General features: G+C 40.4%; 1 protein-coding gene across 3 annotated transcripts; it reads left to right on the top strand.

Annotated features, from left to right (window-relative positions):
- Nucleotides 1–1,532: 1,532 nt before the first annotated feature.
- On the top strand, nucleotides 1,533–20,587 carry TADA1 (transcriptional adaptor 1). Of its 3 annotated transcripts, none has more exons than XM_017534067.2 (8): nucleotides 1,533–1,831; nucleotides 7,161–7,252; nucleotides 7,510–7,575; nucleotides 13,043–13,140; nucleotides 14,521–14,730; nucleotides 16,528–16,679; nucleotides 18,833–18,995; nucleotides 19,388–20,587. In XM_017534067.2, the coding sequence occupies exons 1-8, from the start codon at nucleotides 1,758–1,760 to the stop codon at nucleotides 19,538–19,540; spliced, it is 1,008 nt and encodes a 335-aa protein (XP_017389556.1). In that variant the 5' UTR covers nucleotides 1,533–1,757; the 3' UTR covers nucleotides 19,541–20,587. The 3 variants fall into 3 exon arrangements, with proteins under 3 accessions (XP_017389556.1, XP_037596410.1, XP_017389557.1); XM_017534068.2 differs by lacking the exon at nucleotides 1,533–1,831 and adding an exon at nucleotides 1,903–2,120 and having other exon boundaries at nucleotides 14,526–14,730; XM_037740482.1 differs by lacking the exon at nucleotides 7,510–7,575 and having other exon boundaries at nucleotides 1,625–1,831.
- Nucleotides 20,588–21,770: the final 1,183 nt, after the last annotated feature.

Genomic DNA, 21,770 nt, shown 5'->3' with positions numbered 1-21,770 from the left:
AGAAAATCTTTGAGGCCTTCCTTTGTGACTAGAGACAGATGAGAAACAAGGACTCTTCCTGGAAGATGTACCCAAACATCTATAGCCTTTCCTAATCTTGTTGAATTGATCCTTGAATAGAGTCATATGTATGTTTGAACCTGAATGAAAAAAATGGAGGTACCCAACCGTAAGTTTCAAAACCAGCAGAGAGGAGATATGTGTAAAGGGACGGAGCCATGTGTTGTTAAAGTCAAGCTAACTAGAATGCTGAGTGCAAATGTGGGGGTTATGTGGCAAGGCCAGGAGTATGTGAGGTACACAGGTAGGGTGAGTTCAGATCATGAGAACATCTGAATGCTGGAGTCTGGAATTTATTTAGCAGAGTGGGAAACCATAGAAAACTTAAGTGGATAATTTTTTTTTAAGTGTCAAAATTTACCTGGATTTTTGACACAGAGAGGAATACTTTGCCTGACGTGTTCACCTTTATACCTCCAGTACCCAAAGAGTTCCAGACACGTAATAGGAGCTCACTGTATGAATACAGTGAAGAGAAGGTGCCCCGGCCAGCTTTGCAGGTGGCGCTGCAGTAAGGATAAGGCTGGTGGGTTTAGGTTGAGCAGTGAGGAAGTCAAATGAATGAATAAACTTAAGGGGACCTTTTTGGAGAAATTACACAAAATTAAAAACTATCTAGGATTATTTTTAAATCTTTGGAAGGCAATTTGACAGTATACACCAAGGCACTTACAAATATTCTTATCATTTGATCCAGTAATTCTATTTGTGGGACTCTATCCTAAAGTAATAATCCTAAAAGAGGAAAAGTTTTATGCATAAAGAAGATTTACTTCATTATGGCATATGCTTCAAAAGCGATATTACAGTATTGCTTTTAATAGAAAAAAATGGAAACAGTCTAACAATTGGGAAACAAGTTATTGTGTACCTTCTATCTGCGGGGGTATTTAACATGCTGTGATTAAAATCACTAGAAAGACAACGTAATACTACAGATAAATCCTTAAGTTTAAAACGTGCAAAATTGAACATAGAGTATTTTAAGTTATGGGAGTGTGCGAGGTAAAGGAGAAATCTTTCTCAGTTAAGTGTTTGCCCTGGGGTGGTAAAACACTTTTTCTATCTTTATCCTTCTGTGTATTTCCCCCATTTTACATAATTACCTCATTTACTCAAATACTTATTAAGCATCCATTATGTGCTGCTCTAGGAACTGCGGGTAACCCTGAATAAAACGGAACTCCGGTCCTCGAGCCATAACATTAACAAGATAAATCAACTAAATGTCATATGAGACGATTAGTGCTCGGTGAAAAATAAGGCAAAGAAAGAGTACAATTAATACTGCATGTACTTTTTGAAATGGAGGGTCAAGGTACTCCTCCAGGTAGAAGGACAGCGGGCCGAATTCGGAATTGCCCCAGCGGAAATAGAATTAAAAGGCTGGGACGCGCCAGCGGGCCTGCGACGCCGCAGCCAAGGCGTGGTGCGCAGGTTCAGGTTGCGCGCGCTACAAGGTGAAACGGATCACGTGACTCGAGGGGCGGGAGGAAGTGAGCAGAGTTTGGCTGGGCACCTTCCCTACAAAAAGGCGGGCGGAGCCGAAAACCAAACAAACGACTTCTGAGTGATTGGGGGCGGGGCCCACGGCGGCGGGCTTAGTTTCCAGAGCCGAGGCCTTCCGCCGAGTTGGTTTTTCGGTTGTTGATCGCGGTGGCCGGGCGGTCTGCGGTCGGGCTGAGACGCGCGGAGCAATGGCGACCTTTGTCAGCGAGCTGGAGGCGGCCAAGAAGAACTTGAGCGAGGCCCTGGGGGACAACGTGAAACAGTAAGAGCTGCCCCAGCGCAGCATCCAGGCCAACACTCGGCTGCTCTCCTGGCCTCGGGCTGCCAGCCCGACCCAGAGACGCCCACACCGCCCGGGGGCCTGTGCAGCCTTGAGTCCGCGGCGGCGGGGCTTCGGGGTTTTTCCGGCCGGGGCGGGGCGGGCCACCCGAACTTACCGCCCTGGAGGCACCCGGACTCCTGGGCGCTCGGGAGACCCCAGCGGGCGCCGTTGCTCGGGACTCTCTGTCCTGGGTGGGGCGGGAGAAGCGCACTTCTTGCCCAAGGGCCAGGTGAGCAAGTGCGGGCCCCAGCGCGGGCGTGCGGGATGCGGGATGCCAACCTGGGCCGAGTGAGCCGGAGCCCTACGCGCCGGGCCAGAGAGGGCATCGCGCGGGGCGGCCGCTCCTGGGGGGCTTCCTGGAAGGCTTCCTGGAGGTGAAGGTCTGTTGATCTCTTGTGATCTGCTAGGCATTATTGGTAAGCGCTTTGACAGCAGTTTTGTAAGGCAAACGGACCCTGCGGTAAAATCACACTGACAGAACACTATGACAATTGTAGTGATAGCAGTAGCAGACATTTAAACATTTTAAGCTCTCTAAATGTATTATCTCATCTAATTTTTACAACAGATGTGTGATAGGTACAGTTGCTATTCTTATTTGACAGATGGGAAGACTGAGACATAGTGAGGATAAGTAACTCTTCAAAAGTCACTGTCAGGGTTGGGACCCACGCTTCTGATTCCAGACTGATGCATTAGAGGGGCTGTAAGGGATCCCGGAAACGCCCAGACAGACCTTCATCCAGGTTATGGTAGGGACCGAGTGCACAGCCGGGTTAGATGCAGAATGGCCTGGGGTAAAATCAGTATCCAGCCAAGGCCGAAGCCAGACAGCACAGAAAGAACCTCTGACATACAAGAAAGAGTTTGGAAATTTTCAAAACGTTGTTATTGCAACTTTATTTTTCAAAAATATAGAAAGTAAATGTAAACCTTTAAAATTATAGTGTGTGTGTCGTTGCTGCTAGATGGCTTCTGTGGTATTCTACACATTTGCATTGCTTAATGGATACATACTTTTAAATGACATTGGTGGAGGAGCAATTTGGGAATACTTAATTTTTCTCCAATACTTTCTTTTCATCCTTCTTTATTATTTCTGGATTGAAGTTACTTAGCTTGGATGTCATACATGAATTTTGGAGTTTTTCCTTCATGTGAAATTTTGGGGTGGTGGAGTTGACTGTCTGCTTTTCATCCTAACAAGATAATAAAACATTGAAACTATAAGAAGACTAGAATTAAAATCTGTTATTTTAGCACAATTATTTAATTTTTGATGACCATTTATTGACTCCCAAAGATATAATGTTCCACTTTTTTTTTTTTTTTGAATTGGGGTCTTGCTCTGTGGCAGAGGCTATTCACAGCGACCTTGATCTCCTGGGCTCAAGAGATCCTCCCCTGCCGCAAGCCCATAGCTGGGGCTATAGGCATGCTCCACCAATCCAGGCTGAAGATTTTTTTTTTTTTTTCAGAGGTAGGGCCTTGCTATGTTGCCCAGGCTGGTCTCAAATCCTGGCCTCAAGCAGTCCTCCCACATTGGCCTCCCAACATCCTGGGATTACAGGCATGAGCCACCACACCCAACTATAGTGTTCCACTGAAAGTTATCTTTTAATATTCCTGTTCGTTGTCAGCCTATTCTTTATTGAATTAAATATTCTTAAACTTATTTTAATAGTAAAATTGACAGCTTTCACCTTGATTAATTACTACAGCTTTTTACTTTTTTAATACTGACTGGTAAAATTTACATTTTTAAGCACATACTCAGCTTTTCACTCTGTTCCATCTAGAATGCTTACAAATATTTGAAAGCGAATGTTTACCTACCATAATAAATCTGAAGGACCTGGTTTGTGTATGATTGCCTTTAACCTTGATTAGATGCAGTGGTGACCTCTGTGGTCCCATACTCATCAATTACAGGTCCAGGGCTGCCAGAAGTGTTTTTGAAGTTAGCATTCGTTATTCAGTTTTTAAAGGCCAAAGCCGACTATCTGGTGTTGGTCAAATACTGATGCTGAAACTAAATTTGGTGCATCTAGATAGAGCATGAATCCCCACTAAAATGCAATCAAAAGAGGTTTTTATGCCAGAAACAGTTAATGGTACAGTATCGTTCTAAATTTGTTTTTCCATTCTTTCATTGTTCTTTTCCCTTCTCCTTAAAAAGTACCTCTTGGTTAAATAGTAACACTGCTGTACTGTACAGTCATTTCTTACATTTCCTCATGAGCACTTTGCTTTGGTTTGCACAACCTGACTATTTAAGTGTGGTCCTTGGTGGTAGGCAAAACATACAAGGTTATGCATGGAGGCTGGATATGAGTTATTTGCAATTTATCCAGTGGTCTGAACATCCCTTCATGTCTAACTGGTTGGGTTGTGTGCCCAAGCTGCTTCCAGGAAGACATGGGCTTTGCTAAGCAACTCACTTTGTATAGTAGCCAGTAGAGTGCCATGTTCAAATAGATGCCTGATTTTTTTTTGAAGACTTGATCATATTTATTTATATATTTATTTATATCGCTCTGTTGCCCAGGCTGGAGTGCAGTGGCGTGATCTCGACTCACTGGAACCTCTACCTCCTGGGCTCAAGTGATTCTCCTTCATCAGCCTCCTGAGTAGCTGGGATATAGGTGCTTGCCACCATATCCGGCTAATTTTTGTATTTTTTGTAGAAACAGGGTTTGGCCATGTTGGCCAGGCTGGTCTCGAACTCCTGACCTCAAGTGATCCACTTGCCTCGGCCTCCCAAAGTGCTAGAATTACAGGCATGGGTCATTGTGCCCAACCACGATCATATGTTATTAATATTCTTCAGGTATCTCCAGTGCTTCGTAGTCCAGCCCACTTACACTTCTACCCATTGTCCTCACCTTCACAGGGATTGATTAACTTTTTTTTTTTTTTTTTTTTTTTCATATTTGTCTTTAGTCCATGTGTGTTGCTGGAAAGGAATACTTGAGGCTAGGTAATTTATAAAGAAGATAATTTGGCTTACAATTATGCAGACTATACCAAAAGCATGGCACCAGCATCTTCTGGTGAGGGCCTCAGGCTGCTTCACTCATGGTGAAAGGTGAAGGGGAACCTGCATGTGCAGATTACTTTGCGAGAGGAAGCAAGAGGGAGGAAGGTGCCGGGCTCTTTTTTAACAACTGGCTCTTGGGGAATCTCTTGCAGGAACTCAGAGTAAGTGAGCATTCACTCATTACCACCAGGAAAGATCGCACCAAGCCATTGGTGAGGAATCCGCCCCCACAATCCAAACACTTCTCATTAGGCTCCACTTCCAACACTGGGGACTAAATGTCATCATGAAGTTTGGTCAAGTTTCCAAACTATAGCAGTATTGTTGAGGGAAACAGTCATTTGTCTGTGGCTACACAGTGAGTTAACACAGGGACCAGGATTGGAGAGCAAGTCTTTTAACCCTTGGTAGCTCGCTCTAGCTCTTTGGGCTGAAATGTTTGCCATTGGAGAAAATAGTTTGCATTATTTTGACAGAGCTTCCTGGTAGAGCCTTGTTTTAGTTCCGGAACAAGTTTACTCATTCCAAATATACATTTGCTTTTTATAAAATACTGACATAGGACTTTTAAATAATAGAGTTTTTCTCCAGATTATCCTTTTTTGTTGCATTGAATGGGATAGGAAAACAACTTTTTCTGTGCAGCTTTTTTTTATTTCTTTCGTTATTATTCCTGTCCTTTAAAAAAATGTATGAAAGTGTCCACTGTTGGAAAGTTACTGTTGACCTATTGACTAATGAATGTGCAAACATCAGGTGGAAAGGGTGCCAAGCTCTAGAGCTGCACATGTTTTGTTGTTGAGTGAAATGGGCCTGAAAGATGGCCGTGTCATGGGTTTTGGGCCTCTTAAGACTTCATAAAAGCTATGGGTTTTCTCCTGAAAAATAGCAACCACAAACATGAATCCAGAGCTTTGCATGCAACTCCACATGTACATAGTCAATTACGTACAGAGATACTAAGATGACTTGAAGCTAATCCACACACAGGGGAGGTCCTACCATGGGTATAATATAGCAGTGAGAATATAAACCATCTTGTTTAGAAATCCGATTTTTTTTTTCCTGTTAGGAACTCAAGTACTAAGTAATTTTTCATCCCATTCCATGAACAAGAAGCAGCTTCCTTAAGTACCAAAACAAGGGTTGTGGATGTGATGCGAAGTGATATATTTCACTCGAATTTCTAACACTGTTGTTAAAGTGTAAAAGGTTAAGTCATTTTTTTTTCTACTAGTTACTTAGTAATTTTTATTATTAGGTGTTGGTTTTCACTTTAAAAACTACCAAGTTTCTCATATCCCCAGGCATTTTCTTTGTGCTGAGATGTTTAGAAACCCGTCTTTTTTTCAGCCAGATAGATTGAAAGTTGAGTTTATCTGAAGCGAAGGATGTCACCTAAAACAAATATAAATGACTATTCCTCTCTCTGTTAAACACACACACTTTAAAATATAAATCTGAAATGCAGGATTCTGGAGAGTAGGTCTATTAGAAACATGACAGTGAGAAACAGGTATAGCTGTAGATTCTAAGTGAATCATGAGTTCAATTCTGTGACTGCCTGCCAATTCCCTTTTATTTGTTTTGAGACAGGGTCTTGTTCTGTGTCCCAAGCTGGAGTGTGGTGGCGTGATCATGGCTCACCGCAGCCTTGACCTCCTGGGCTCAATCAGTCCCTCCACTTCTGCCTTCCAGGTAGCAGGGACCACAGGCATGCACCACCATGACAGCCTTGTTTTGTGTTCATGTGGTTATTTCTTTGTATGCGAATGTGTCTGTATCCTAATTGCCTCTTCTTATAAGGACACAAGTCATACTGGATTAGGGCCCACCCTAATGGTCTCATTTTAAGTACTATTTAAAGGCCCAATCTCCAAATACAGTCACATTCTGGAGTAGTAGGATTAAGGCTTTAACATAGGACTTTGTAGGGGGACACAATTCAGCCCATGAAGCTAGGTAATGCAAAATTTCCTTTCCTGAGAATTGGAGCATTTATGCTGAACTTGGGAAAGAAGCAACATCTCTTCATGCTGTAGTTCCAGCTACTCAGGAGGCTGCGGTAGGAGAGTAGCTTAAAACCAGAAGTTCAAGGCTACGGTGAGCTCTGATTGTGCCCCTGCAATCCAGCCTGAGTGACAAAATAAAACTCTGTCTCTAAAAAAAACCAAAGAAAACTAGAAGCGGCAAAATCTGTGGTTCTTAATATTGTTTCTGCCTCTACAGATACTGGGCTAACCTAAAGCTGTGGTTCAAGCAGAAGATCAGCAAGGAGGAGTTTGACCTTGAAGCTCATAGACTTCTCACACAGGATAATGGTAAGCTAATTATCTGTGGAGTTATTTTACTATTCTCTAGTTTTCCTAGATTAGTAGTAAAGTCATTTCCCTTTTTAAAATGTAAAGTTTGGGTTTTGTGGTGTGTAAGGTGAGCTTAATAATGTGGATATTTAAAATTAAGTATAAAGAATGGCAGAGTAGGGGCTATCCAAAATCCTGACAAGCTAGACCAAAGCTGTGGTTTCCTTATGTTGAAAATATTTTTAATTTTTTTGTCACTATCTTCCCTTTTTCAGTCCATTCTCACAATGATTTCCTCCTGGCCATTCTCACGCGTTGTCAGATTTTGGTTTCTACACCAGGTAAGGGAGTGGAAATACTTCCAGTGTGTCAGTCAGCAAAGCACTAGACTTTAGCTTTCTCTAATAGACACAGCCAGTGTTTGTAAAGCAGACGTTTTTAAACTGCTCAGAAGAAAAATTTTATTATGTAGATACAAATTCTTTTACAGAATCTTTTTTCTTTTTAAAGCAAAAACGATTTTTAAGAAAAAGGTATGATTTCTCATTTTCTATTCTTGGCATACATTTTAATTCTTTCCAGTGGAACCAAAATCTCCTGAACCCCTTTCGGTGTCATCCAGAGCTTGAACTTCTATTTCTGGAGAAAAAAACCTGTTCACAAATGAGCTGTGCAATTTGATCACCATTTTTGACATCAAACTTTTCGTTGCCAAAATTGAATAGTACAGTATCAACCTTTCCTCTATAATCTTTATCTTATGATACCAGCTCCTACATCAATAAAGTGTTTTTCAGCCAAGCCAGATGTAGGGCTACTCTTGTCTAACACCCTGAAGGAAGGGCTATCTGAATGTCCGTTTTCACAGGCGTTTTCTCTCTAGGTGGTATTGTGTAATCGTAGGCATGTTGAAGTCCCAGCCCAGGTGGACCCTGAGTCCAGGTGTGTTGTACTGGGACAGCCGTGCCACCTCCCCAACAGGCCGGTTTGCTCGATGGGGGACATGATGCGGTCCTTCAGAATAGGGAATGGCATAGCCAGAGGGCGAGCAAGGAGACAGCCCAGGAACAAGAGGGCACAGGGCAAGCACCGCAGCAGGGACTGCCCAAATCTACAGAGCCTTTGTAAAGAAGGCTATGGTCTCTGTACTTACATTGCCTTTTGATATTGACTCTCGACTCAGCTACATTTTAGATGACTTAAGTAAATGAGAAAGAGGGTGGGAGGTCAGGATGAAGAAGGTAAGGAGGATGAAGAGAGGGCAGTTGGTGTTAGGTGTCCCATACCTAAGGGATACCTAACTTGAAAGGTGTCTGTAGCAGGGTGGTGGGGGAACTGCAATATATGTCGGGACCTGGACTTCCACTATGTTCTTAAGTAAGATAGCACCTGGAAGGTCAAGCTTCAGCACCTGTGTTTGGCAGATTATTGGTAGAGAACAAGAGGTAGGGGACAGTAGCATGTTGAAGGGGTGGGTGGAAACTAAACCTGTCACTTTAACCTAAAGAGAAGATTAAGTTATAAGTCCCCACTTTCAACTATCTTGTTTGAATCAGTCAAAAACAAGTAATTAGATACATTGAAAACTTTCTTCATGATAAAAGTCATGCTGCTCAAGTTTTTGTGTTTCTAAATTGCAATTTATGTCTATTTATAAGAGTACAAAAGTTACCATTAGAATTGTGCTTTCCAACCCCTGTTGTAGATTAAACTGAAATTTTTTAAGGGCTTAGAGTGATTCTGATGATCATATATCAAAAGCTCATGTTTTATGTATAAATGGCTAGTTTTTTTTATCCTTTCTCTCTGTTTACCTCTACTGTATAATAAAGAACTCACAACCTGGGCGTGGTGGCTCATGCCTGTAATCCCAGCACTTTCGGAGGCTGAGGTGGGTGGATCACTTGAGGTCAGGAGTTCGAGACCAGCCTGGCCATCATGGTGAAAACCCCAACTCTACTAATAATACAAAAAAAAAAAAATTAGCCGGGTGTAGTGGCGCACACCTGTAGTCCCAGCTACCTGGGAAGCTGAGGCAGAGAATCACTTGAACCTGGGAGGTAGAGGTTGCAGTGAGCTGAGACTGTGCCACTGCACTTCAGCCTGGGTAACAGAGTGAAACTGTGTCTTAAAAAAGAATAGAATTCACATAAAATCTGCTAACACCTCATTCCTTGATCCTCAGAGAAGTCGTTGTTAATGTGTAGTAAATTGTGAGCACTTGCTTGTGGGGTTGTGTTAGAGAACAGTGACTGCTTCTCTACCCTCACCACACTCATCACTGCACGTTCTTCCACTGTGTCAGATTTTTGATGTGCTATTTTATTTATATACAAGTGGACTTTAGCCATTCCTCTTTTATGTCCAAAGTTAAATCAAAATCTACCTTGTTGTATAAAATTTAATTTGATCAGAAAAGCCAATATTGTGAGGATTACATCTTACTTTTTAGGAAAGTATATTGTAAATTGCCACATACACAAAAGATAAATGGAGGGATCAGAAATAAAAACACTGGATGATAAGAGTCAAGAGACTTAAGTTCAAGTGTAGGTTTTGCCACTAGCTTACATATTACAGTTACTTGGGTGTTCTTAGTTTTCACATTTATAAAATAAATACGGCAATTTCTACCCCATAGGATTATGAAAAAACAGATGAAAGAATGTATAAAAAAGTGATTTTAAAAATAAAAAATGCCAGTTGGGTGGCTTAAGCCTCTAATCCCAGTACTTGGGAAGCTGAGGTGGGTGGATCACCTGAGGTCAGGAGTTCAAGACCAGCCTGGCCAACATGGTGAAACCTGTCTCTACTAAAAACACAAAAATTAGCCAGGCGCAGTGGTGGGCACCTGTAATCTCAGTTACTAGGGAGGCCTAGGCAGGAGAATCGCTTGAACCTGGAGGCGGAGGTTTCAGTGAGCCAAGATCGTGCCACTGCCCTCCAGCCTGGGTGACAGACTAAGACCCTGTCTCAAATAAAATAAAATAAAATTAAATTTTAAAAATAAATAAAAATGCCAGACAAATGTTGAAGTAGTATTAGTAAGTGTGGGTGGCTGATTTTAATTAGATAAAAACTTTTGATATTCTGAATGTTTGTTAATAGTTACTTTAAAATAAATGAAGAAGCATTTGGATTTTCAGAATGTATTCTTCCATACAAAATTCTTCTGATAAAATTCCCCGAATTTATTTTCTCAAAATGAAATTAATATTTGTTAGTAACAAAGAGGAGATTTCTATTCAAAGTAAAATATAGTTCTTTGTACCTCACCATTTTGGATGGGTTGTTTTCTAGTTTTCTAAGTTAGGCAGGAAAGATGATATTAATAATAATATTTGTTGAGTAACTACAGCATACTAGACACTTTATATGCATTATATTTAATCCTCACAACAATTCTGCAGGGTAGGTGTTAGCCTGTTTTTATAGATAAGGAAACAAACTTCAGAGAAGAGAAAACAAAATAAAAACTTGCCTTAGGCCTTATCCAGCTAGTAAGTGGACGGGTTGGATCAATACTGAAATCTAAGTGCTACTAAAAAGCTTTCCCTCTCGTCAGGGTTAGGCCTTACCACGCTTTGCATGGCCACACAGCAGCAGCTGGTTAGCTCTGAGTTTGCAGGCCTGCTCCTTTGCATCATCTTCTTCATGTTCAGCCTACTTTCCTATCATCACCTAGCATCCAGTTTCATTTATCAGGAAGAGATTTCTTGGGAAAATCATCTAAGATTGGGTGACTTTATCAAGTGAGATCTGTGCATGCCAAAGATAAGAGGAACTTCCCAAACAGTTCTTTTTAAACAGAGGCATCTGGAATATTTTTTTTTCAAAGCTTGAAAAACTTTCTTTCAAAAAACATCAAAATTGCAGGAACATTTTACTATGATTATGGGTGATTTTTTTCTTTCTTAAAATTTTTTTTGGGTTTTCTTTTTAAGTGTACTATAGTGAGGTTGTATTACCTTTTTTTTTTTTTTTTTTTTTTTTTTTAACAATATATGTTCATGGTTAAAAAAATGTCAGTAGCACAGACGATTTCATGATAAAAGCTTTTTCCCACCCCTAGACCTATTCCCAAAGGCAACTACTTTTTGGTTTTTGTTCTTCTGGTAGGACCTCTATGGCCCTCATAGTTGCTTAAATCTGTTTCTCGATTTACTGATTTTAACATCTCTGTCTTATTGCTATGTGTTCTTTGAGATTTCCTCAACTCTTTTGGCCTTTCTGTTGAATGCATTATTTAATTCAGCAATTTTAATAGCATCTTATTTCATGGATAAACATGTTCTCAAACTTTTCTGTGGATACCAGTTATAAATTTATCAAAATTCTTTTGCATTTCCTGTGTAGGACCTCATTATTATTATTATTTTTACCTTGCTCTTGTCATGTTTAAGTATATTGTCAAACATCTGGTGATTCATTGTTGTCCATTTCATGTTTAAGAATGAAGGATAAAACTGCCTAGCGACTTTGCTTTAGAGTGAGCTGACAAGAAGGCTGTTGATAAACTGGGGGTCTCCCAAATTTCCATATGCAGAGAACTTTGCTGTAAGGTACCAATGTGCATACTAACTACCTTAGTAAATCCCAGAAATTGTGTTCAGTTTAACTAGAGAAGAGTCCTTATTCCCTCCCCACCTTCCTTCTAACCCCCTGCCCCAGCTATTATAAATACCCTGCCCTGTGTCATTCTGTGCCTGGGAATGAGCCTTCATGGGCCTGTGAACTGCAGTTGCGCAGAAGGGCCCTGCTGCCCTTGGTTTGTTGCTGTACCATCATTATCTTGAAATTCTTAATTTTTGACTATGAGGCCCAGCACTTTGATTTTGTACTGAACCCGCTTTTGGGGGTGAGTGAACGGGTTTGCGTGGATGATTTAAGGATACAGACTTTCCATTAATTTTGTTTTTAGCCTTGCAGATCCCTCCTGGTTTCCACTCCACTCGCATTCTCCTAGTCTAGGTTGTGGGTTTCTACCAAGCAGGTCGACGCGCTTCTGCCTCATTTGCCTAGCCTAGGTTACAGCTTCCATGGGTCTGCTTTGTGAGTCTGCATCCTAGAAATTTGTTGACATCTCTTCGTGTCTGCCACTCATTTTCCTTTTTTTTTTTGAGACACAATCTTGCTCTGTCTGCCAGGTTGGTGTGTAGTGGCATGATCTTGGCTCACTGCAACATCCGTCTCCCGGGCTCAAGCAATTCTCCTGTGTCAGCCTCCCAAGTAGCTGGGATTACAGGCCTGTGCTACCATGCTCAGCAAATTTTTGTATCTTTAGTAGAGACAGGGTTTTACCACGTTGGCCAGGCTGGTCTCGAACTCCTGACCTAAGGTCCCCCAAAGTGTTAGGATTACAGGTGTGAGCCACCATGCCCGGCCTCATTTTCCTTTTTAATCTCTGTTGTGGAAGTGTGCCATTTACCTTCCTTACTTTCATATTTCGTGGAGTCTTGGAAGAGAGAAGATAAATACCGGTGCTTGGTTAATCATCTTAGACCAGCAAATTTTGTCCTGCATCTGTAATAATACCACCGCTGATCAACGAAACACCCAATAAACATTAATTAAAAATATAAAAATATTTATCTTCCTAAAAAATTTTAGTTGCAGCTAGGAAAAAAATGTGATTTGAAAAGATTGATAATTTTATTTAGCGAAGTAGAAAGAGAAGATTTGGATTTAAGCATTCATTATTTATTTGTATTTTTGAGCATTCCATTCTTCTTACCCCAAATGAAAACAAACTTAGTAGTTATCAGTTGTCATTATTTTTATTTATGGTTATATTTTTCTGTCTCCTAGAGGGTGCTGGATCTTTGCCCTGGACAGGGGGTTCCGCAGCAAAACCTGGAAAACCCAAGGGAAAGAAAAAGCTTTCTTCTGTTCGTCAGAAATTTGATGTAGGTTGTTCTTCAGTAGATCTTTATAATGACTGATTGAAGTTCTGGTGTGATAGGACTAGCTTTAGTTTTTAAACGAATATCAAAATACTGGTAGTGGAGTTAAAAAAAAGGGAGTATGATTAGAGAAGAAAAGGGTTTCAAGGACTGTGAGTTCTAGGTGTCTGAATTTTTATAGTTCTTGCTTAAATATTAATGTTATTATTAGTACCTAATGACTTTTCAGTTATTCAAAACAATGCCTTTGTTCTCTCTCCTCTTAAGTATTTTTCTTGAACAAATAATATTTCTTGGTTGAAGACATCTGTACCAAAGGTTTAGGCAGCTTGGAGGCCTTTGGTGGGATCTTGGTGATGCTCAGCTTGGCCCTGAGCCTTTTGGGGACTAGTAGAGATGCCATGAAGGCATTTGGCTTTAAAATTTGTAAGCATTTAAAACAAATTGCTTTTTCAAACATATATTTGGGGGAAAAAAGCTTCCCGAAAGTAACCATTTTATAGGTTTATGGGGTATTGATAGCTTTATTGATTAACATCAATAAACATTTATTTTCAACTGACTCTATGCTTTGTATCAGTAAGACTATCCAATCTGGAGGGCATCAGGATCTCTAGAGAGACATGTCTGGTTTAAAAAGACATGTTCAATATAAAATAGTTCTATACTTGGAAAATGGGAAAATAACCGTGTTGTTTTCATAATAGTTTCAAACAGGGACAAATCATCTTCACTATAAAATCTTTTATGTTGGCCTTAAGCAAAAGCTACCAGTGATGATGGAGAATATGAATGGGCTATCAGAATCTCCCAGGGGAAGGCTGAGATTTTTATGAATGAAAACGACTGTATCTTAGGTTCTGTGTTGAGACTTCTAAGTAGAAAATAACAGCAATTAAATAGTTACACTACACAGCATTGTCTTGGAATATTTGTTATTTGATATGCCATATTGGTTAGCCTGCCATATTGGTTAGGCTTTTTAAGGCTTAATTGAATCATTCATTATATGTTTATACTTTTAGAACCTACCACAGTTAAATTTAAAATGCTCTGACTTGTTTGAATATAGTTCCATACTTCTCCCTCAGTTATTTTTAGCACAGTGCCATACATTCTGTGACCACCAGGGTATTAATTGAATAGAATAAACTACTATGCAAACTACCATTATTCCCCTTAATTCATGTCTTCATTATTACCTTGTATTGGATGTGAATTTGTGATTATTTGTGCATGAATTACTTTTTTATTTCCTTAACCCCTGTGGTATATAGTTTTGGTGGCATTAATTTGTAGGAGCTCAACTTCAATACGGGAGTTACTTTGTGTCTTGTTTGCCACTGTAATAAATAATTAAAAAAATTTTTTTTTTACTCATAGCATAGATTCCAGCCTCAAAATCCTCTCTCAGGAGCCCAGCAATTTGTGGCAAAGGATCCCCAAGATGATGATGACTTGAAACTTTGTTCCCACACAATGATGCTTCCCACTCGAGGCCAGCTTGAAGGGAGAATGATAGTGACTGCTTATGAGCACGGGCTGGACAACGTCACCGAGGAGGCTGTTTCAGCAGTTGTCTATGCTGTGGAGGTTGGTTTGCTGTTGGGAGAAATAATTTTACAGGTTGAATGTGATAGGCTTGTGTGTTGTTTAAAGTCAGTGTTGCAAGAAAAGAACCCAAATGTCACTCTGATTTCACAGAATTGTCATTGTTGAAGTTGTTTGCCCTTTTTTTTTGAGACAGTGTCACTTCATATCCTAGGCTGGAGTGCAGTGGCGTGATCATGGCTCACTGCAACCTGGAAATCCTGGGCTCAAGCTATCCTCCTGCCTTAGCCTCTCAAGAGCCAGGACTGTAGACATGTGCCACCATACCTGGCTAATTTTTTTAGAATTTTTTTGTAACAATAGGGGTCTCTCTCTGTTGCCTAGGCTGGTCTTGAATTCGTGGGCTCAAGCGATCTTCCCACCTTGGCCTCCCAAAGTGCTGGGATTTACATGTGTGAGCCACAGCACCTGGCTGAAAGTTGTTTTCTTTTAGGAGGAGATACTCATTACAATCCAAATAATTGTCTTTAGTTAATAGACTAAGCTTTTCAGAAAGGTTATTTATGGCATAACTCTTTTGCTTGATCTGATGTTTTGTCAACAGGGCAATGGTTTTTAAGGAAAGAAATGAAATTGAGAATCCTGAAGATTAAAGTCACTTATTTTTGCTGTGGTACTGCACTGAAGAGCATTAGTCTTGGCATCTGAACAGCAGAGTTCTTGCCACTGCCCATGATTTAATTCATCCATTCATTTTATTCATTTAGTTATTTGACAAAACTAATTTGACATTGAGGTCTATAGTGAATGGGTGCAGCCAGATAACATTGGATAATTCTTTTCAATTCTCTCAGCCCTGCTTTCTTCATCTGTACCTCAAAAATAGTAACAGTTGTCTCATGAAGTTATAAACGTTAAGTGAATTCTGTGTGCAAATCAATTCTAAATAGTACAGTAATGTCTTGATATAAGTGGATTTTCCTTGGTTTAATTGAAATACCCTGCCTGATCCTGGCTCTTCTACTAATAATGGTAGCCTGGGATGAGTTCCGTCACTCTCTTTTCACAAACTTCCTTAATCTTTTCCTATGTACTTGGCTGTCATAAAAGTGAAGAAAAATCAAGTACCTAATTTATTTTGTGCTTATTTCCTATATATCTATAGTTTATGTGGCTTTTGAGAGAGCCCAAAGTCATTTTTGTGTACTTTTATTTAAAGTCATCTAAAAATCATTTTTGAGAGAGAGGGTCTAATTTAGGGATGTAAAAACTTTTCAAATAGGCCGGGCACGGTGGCTTGAGCCTGTAATCCCAGCACTTTGGGAGGCCGAGGCGGGTGGATCACGAGGTCAAGAGATCGAGACCATCCTGGTCAACATGGTGAAACCCCGTCTCTACTAAAAATACAAAAAATTAGCTGGGCATGGTGGTGCGTGCCTGTAATCCCAGCTACTCAGAAGGCTGAGGCAGGAGAATTGCCTGAACCCAAGAGGCGGAGGTTGTGGTGAGCCGAGATCGCGCCATTGCACTCCAGCCTGGGTAACAAGAGCGAAACTCTGTCTCAAAAAAAAAACAAAAAAACAAAAAAACTTTTCAAATAAACTTCATGTGGAGCAAGCCCCTCTTGAAGAGAATTATTAAATGAAAATGAGCATGTCCCCTTCTTTCCCGTATCCTCCTACTCCTTTGGTATGGCTCTGTGGCTCTTCATGTGAACATTCATTTGGTTGTATACACATCTCCATCTAAATGCCAATAAATGTTTTTGGTCAATGGAATTTTATGATTTGCTTTTAGAGAGGAGGAGATCATGCTATTTTTCTTTTCTTATTTTCACAGAATCACCTTAAAGATATACTGACGTCAGTTGTGTCAAGAAGGAAAGCTTATCGGTTACGAGATGGCCATTTTAAATATGCCTTTGGCAGTAATGTGACCCCACAGCCATACCTGAAGAATAGTGTAGTAGCTTACAACAACTTAATAGAAAGGTAAATGAAGTTTCTTGTAAATTTTTTTTTGAGACGGAGTTTCACTCTTGTTGCCCAGACAGGAGTGCTATGGTGCAATCTCAGCTTGGTGCAGTCTCAGCTCACCGCAACCTCTATCTCCCGGGTTCAAGTGATTCTCCTACCTCAGCCTCCTGAGTAGCTGGGATAACAGGCATGTGCCACCATGCCCAGCTCATTTTTGTATTTTTAGTAGAGACGGGGTTTCTCCATGTTGGTCGGGCGGGTCTCAAACTCCCGACCTCAGGTGATCCGCCCACTTCAGCCTTGCTAGTTGGTTATACTCCTCTTACGAAATAGACCACCGTTAAATAATTGATTATGTTTCCATGTGTTTAAAGTACCTTTAATAGGAGACAATTTTATTAAGTCCTATACTTGCCTGAGATGAAGTGAATTATTTTGGTATTCTTTTTAATCAGAAGTGAAGTTCCAGAGTTTGGCTGCATGTGGGTTTAGTGTGCTTGTCCCCCACCTCGACTCTTAGGTGGAATGTAGTAGTGCATAGGCAGTGCATCCTGAGGGCTCCTGAGGGGCATCACCTGCTTGGTGGGGAAGTGAGCCTACTTTCAATTAGAAGCAGGGCCTGTGATTGTTGGGTCACAGCTGGGTTTCTTGGTGGTGGGAGGAGGAGTGGTAGATATTTCTCCAGGCCCTCATTTTGCTCTTGTAGCTCAAGATCATGGCATGTGCCTCGTGCCATCATATTGCTTTTTTGGCCTCCTGCTGTGCAGACGTGGTCTCTCAGCTCATCTCTGGGATTCCTGTGTCCTTTTCCCATTGAGGACTTCAGGACGTCTCTATGTCCTGAGTCACTCCTTTATGAGACAACCTAGATTACCTTCATCCCTATGTTGTCTTTCTTACCCTTCCGTCTCCCTGTGTCCTCCACTTCCCCCAGTGGGAATTTAGTCTGAATTTTAAGCCTTTGGAAAAGCAAAAAAACAGTAATATAATTTTCCTTATGGTTACTGAAGTGACTTGAATTTCCTGTGAACGCTGGACTTTGCATATCTGGTTAGTTAGGAAGAAGAGAGGTAAAGAGATAACTGAGACTTGCACATTCAGAGAAAAAATTATGACTGGGAAGGCTGGCAGGGTGATTGGTGGACAAGTAACAGGAAGGGAAGGCAGGAGGTGTAGGTGGAAAAGCTGAGAGTTGGATAGAGCAGAGTGTTGATAGCACATGTGGGAGTCTGTACCGCTGCCCATTGCATGACTCTGAAGATCTTTACATGGGGCATGGGCCTATTTTAACCCATCTTAAAATTGGGCTCACTGTTTAGATTGCCGTATGTGGTGATTTATTGCCTAAGTCGCATTCAGGCATATCTGTTTGGGATCATTCTTCTCTAGAAAAACAACAAACCCCTAAAAGTGGCTCCTTATAGTGGGTGATGTTGGGAGCAGCGTCTGGCCCTGGCGGGACTCCCAAGCCCTCTCTGCCCTGCTGGCCAGTCTCTGAGTGCCTTTGCCTGTCTATTGGGCACTTGTTACTCTAACAGGCTGCTTTTGTCTGATGTTTCAGTCCCACGCGAATGTTCCACTGTGCTTTCCTCTGAGTTACTGCTTTACTCTTTTGTTTTACCTCATGCTATGTCTCCAGCATTGTGTAGTTTATCTCCTACTGCGTTATGAGGTAAAAACCATGTCTGACTTCTCAATTTGTATCTGGCTGTATTTTAGGAAATTGGCAGTTTCTGGATTAATTTTCCCCATTCTCGATTTTTGCCTATTGCTTCTGTGCTGTCTTTTCTTCTCATTTATTTTAGAACCAGTTTTCTCCAGTACCATTCACCTCCCTCTTTATTTGTTTTCAATGTTATATTCTTGTAGTTAAGGTCTATTAGTTGTTTCAACTGGAAGCCCTTTAAGGGAAACAATTTTTGTTCAGTACCCTGAGCTAAGTAAATATTTTAACATTGTGGAAGAAGGAGGGTAAATATAGTTGCATTATGTTTTATTTCCAGCCTTTAAAAATTAAAATTACAGACTATTCATGTCTGCAGGAGTAGACATTGAATGGATTTCTAATTCAATTAAAGATATTTTTAATAAGATTCTAGCAGGCCAGTCCTGTCCTTGTTGTTCAGTTGTCTCCATGCTGGGAATATTTCTGAAATTTTTATTTTCAGCCCTCCAGCTTTTACTGCTCCCTGTGCTGGTCAGAATCCAGCTTCTCACCCACCCCCAGATGATGCTGAGCAGCAGGCTGCACTCCTGCTGGCATGCTCCGGAGACACTCTACCTGCATCTTTGCCTCCGGTGAACATGTATGACCTTTTTGAAGCTTTGCAGGTAAGTCTTGGCTCCTTAAAGTTTACCTAGATTTATGGATAGGTTAAGAGATTCTTCAAGTCTACAAAGGTACTAACTTTTTTCTACTTCTTGGCTTTGTGTTTTTCAGTTTTGTCTGTTATGAAAGCCATTATTAATACTAGCCTCATTTTTCAAATCCTGAGTCCATCTTCCTTCTCCCCACTAAAGAAAAAAAAAAAAAGAAAAAATCCCGTTTTCCTATTCCTATTTCAAAACATTTTTCATTATCTTATTGTTATCCAATTGGTGATTCATTTTAGTGTCTGACTGAAAGTTTTTAAGTTGTGTATCTGTTTTGTTGATGTAAAGCCTTTTATATGTTGGAAAAGTAAGTCTACTGAATAATTGGAGCGTTAATTTTTTAATCCCAGGTACACAGGGAAGTCATCCCTACTCATACTGTCTATGCCCTTAACATTGAAAGGATCATCACGAAACTCTGGCATCCAAATCATGAAGAGCTGCAGCAAGACAAAGTTCACCGCCAGCGCTTGGCAGCAAAGGAGGGGCTTTTGCTGTGCTAAATTAGGATTTGAGGGTGTAGGACCCTCACCAAATTCACTGATTACTGAAAATTTATGTTTTTTGGGTCCACATTTCAAGGCTGAAGTGTATAGTGTATATATAACCTTTCCTATGGAAATGTGACATTGAGTACATTTGTGTTGCTGTTGTGAAGCCATTAATATAAATCTTTGGTAATGACCCATATCTCTATATTTATGTGTTCCCAGCTGTGGGAGCAGGCACTAATGAAATCCTATGCCTGGAATGGAGATGCTTAGGTACCTGAGGCTTAGTGTCCTGTGGTCTGCATGTAAGATAGATGACATTCTAGAACAAAGAAGCTGTTATAACATAGTCCCTCTGATCAGCAGGACATCTGTGTGTTCAGTGACATCATACATTCTGTATCTAGAAGTCTAAAATTTTTCTGCCTTTCTCCTAAAGAATGTGCTCTTGCATTTTGGCTGAAATAACCTCCACAGTGTTAAAAATCAGATACCTCCTTTAGTGACCAGTTTAATTTTAATAGCTTTAGGTAGCCCCTGAAAAATGTATCACTGTAACTCCACAGGAAATACGACATGGAAGTGCTGTGTGTACTAAACCTTATAAAGTCTCTGCATTTAAAACCAAAATCAAAACTCTTGGAATGTAAGTAATTAACTCTATGTCTTCCCATGACTCAAATTTTGTTACAGTTAGTATGTCCAAAGACTTTGATTGGCAGTTTCTTGGGTTAATTATTCCTATAGAATGTATTTTAAGAAATCTATACAAATTTGTTTGGTAATTGCCCTATTTCTAGGAGGTATCTAATTCTACCCTTTCAAGTGATAAAGTGAAAATAATTTACATTCGACAGTGTTACTGATAACAAACCTAGGTTTTTTAAAAGATATGTTGCTTTTTACTTAAGGGATAGCATTGACAAATTAAGAATATATAGATAGGTTTGTGTAGGTCTAAATAATAGCTATATAGATATGTATATATGGTTCACGTATCTGGATCTGTGTATTTGATTTTGTACTTTAAATGTGACAAATAAACTTTTTGGGAGAAAACTTTGTTGTTTATTAAACATTGTAAGGAATATTGCCTTCTACAGAAATATGAAAATTGCTTGCTTTTTATGAGGGCTTGGCAGAGACTTCTCAAAATAATGTACCAGATGAGAAAGATTAAAAAGCAGATTCCAATTAAGGTATGCCATTTTTTTTTTTTCTTTTTGAGATAGAGTCTCCCTTTGTCTCCCTGACTGGAGTGCAGTGGTATGGTAACGGCTCAGTGCAGCCTCGACCTCTGGGCTCAGGTGATTCTCCCATCTCAGCCTCCTTAGTAGCTGGGACTACAGACTTGCACCGCCATGCACGGCTAATTTTTTTTTTTTTTTTTTTTTGGTTTTTTTTTTTTTTTTGTTTTTTTTTTTTTTTTTTTGGTAAAGACAAGAGTTTTACTATGTTGCCCTGGCTGGTTCCGAATTCCTGAATTCAAGCAGCCTGCCCACCTTGGCCTCCCAAAGTATTAGGATTACAGGCTTGAACTACTGCACCTGGCCAGGTATGTAATTTCTTTACTTATGTATAGGTTAAGACTTAAAAAGAGAACCAACAGCTTAGTTTCAGTTCTTGGCACAAGCCTTTAGTTTTAGGTGAGATACTGAAGGATTTTTAGGGTTTGGAAGAATTTGAACTAATACTTGAATATATTAATTTTGGTTTGGACTACTCATATATCTGGGCCTTAATGCTGCCTAGGCAGTATGTGTGAAATGTCATAGTCCCATAGATGGAGGGCCAGCCAGGAGCTTTGACTATGTGCTGCTGCCCATTGCAGTGTCAGCTTCCATAGGCTGTATGGCTGTATGTACAGCACAGAGGAAACTGCAAACAGGAAAACTCACTACTCTCTAGGACCTGGTCTGAATTCCTAGTCATCTACCCACCTGGTGGGACCACAGAATGCTGGAGGGTCTCCCTTTGCCTCGTGTATTTCAGTCTACACTCTGGTTTTCTGCTCTCCATGCCAGTTTTCCTAGGAAATCATTTTCTAAAGAGGGGAGATGGAGTAAAGTGCAGGGCAGGAAGGTACAAACAGTAATACTTTGCATTTTCACAAGAGCCCCTAAAACGTCTGAACTTTGTCCCCAAAGGCTGGTTTCATCTGTAACAGCATTGCCAGCTGTGGGGACTCTGAGTGCAATCATCTCTTCTCTAATTAGGTTAAGAAACGAATGCTTATTATCAA

The sequence above is a fragment of the Cebus imitator genome, unplaced genomic scaffold (assembly GCF_001604975.1).
Source record: "Cebus imitator isolate Cc_AM_T3 unplaced genomic scaffold, Cebus_imitator-1.0 Scaffold84, whole genome shotgun sequence".
Taxonomy (NCBI): domain Eukaryota; kingdom Metazoa; phylum Chordata; class Mammalia; order Primates; family Cebidae; genus Cebus; species Cebus imitator.
Note: the sequence above shows the minus strand (reverse complement) of the source record. Positions and strands in the feature narration are given on the sequence as shown.

What these genes read in the sequence shown, in the direction of transcription:
- TADA1 (XM_017534067.2), top strand. Translation starts at nt 1,758, where the DNA reads ATGGCGACCTTTGTCAGCGAGCTGGAGGCGGCCAAGAAGAACTTGAGC. An exon ending in CTGTTCGTCAGAAATTTGAT is followed by an intron (nt 13,141 to 14,520) that starts GTAGGTTGTTCT and finishes TTTTACTCATAG; the next exon opens with CATAGATTCCAGCCTCAAAA. An exon ending in TACAACAACTTAATAGAAAG is followed by an intron (nt 16,680 to 18,832) that starts GTAAATGAAGTT and finishes TTTTATTTTCAG; the next exon opens with CCCTCCAGCTTTTACTGCTC.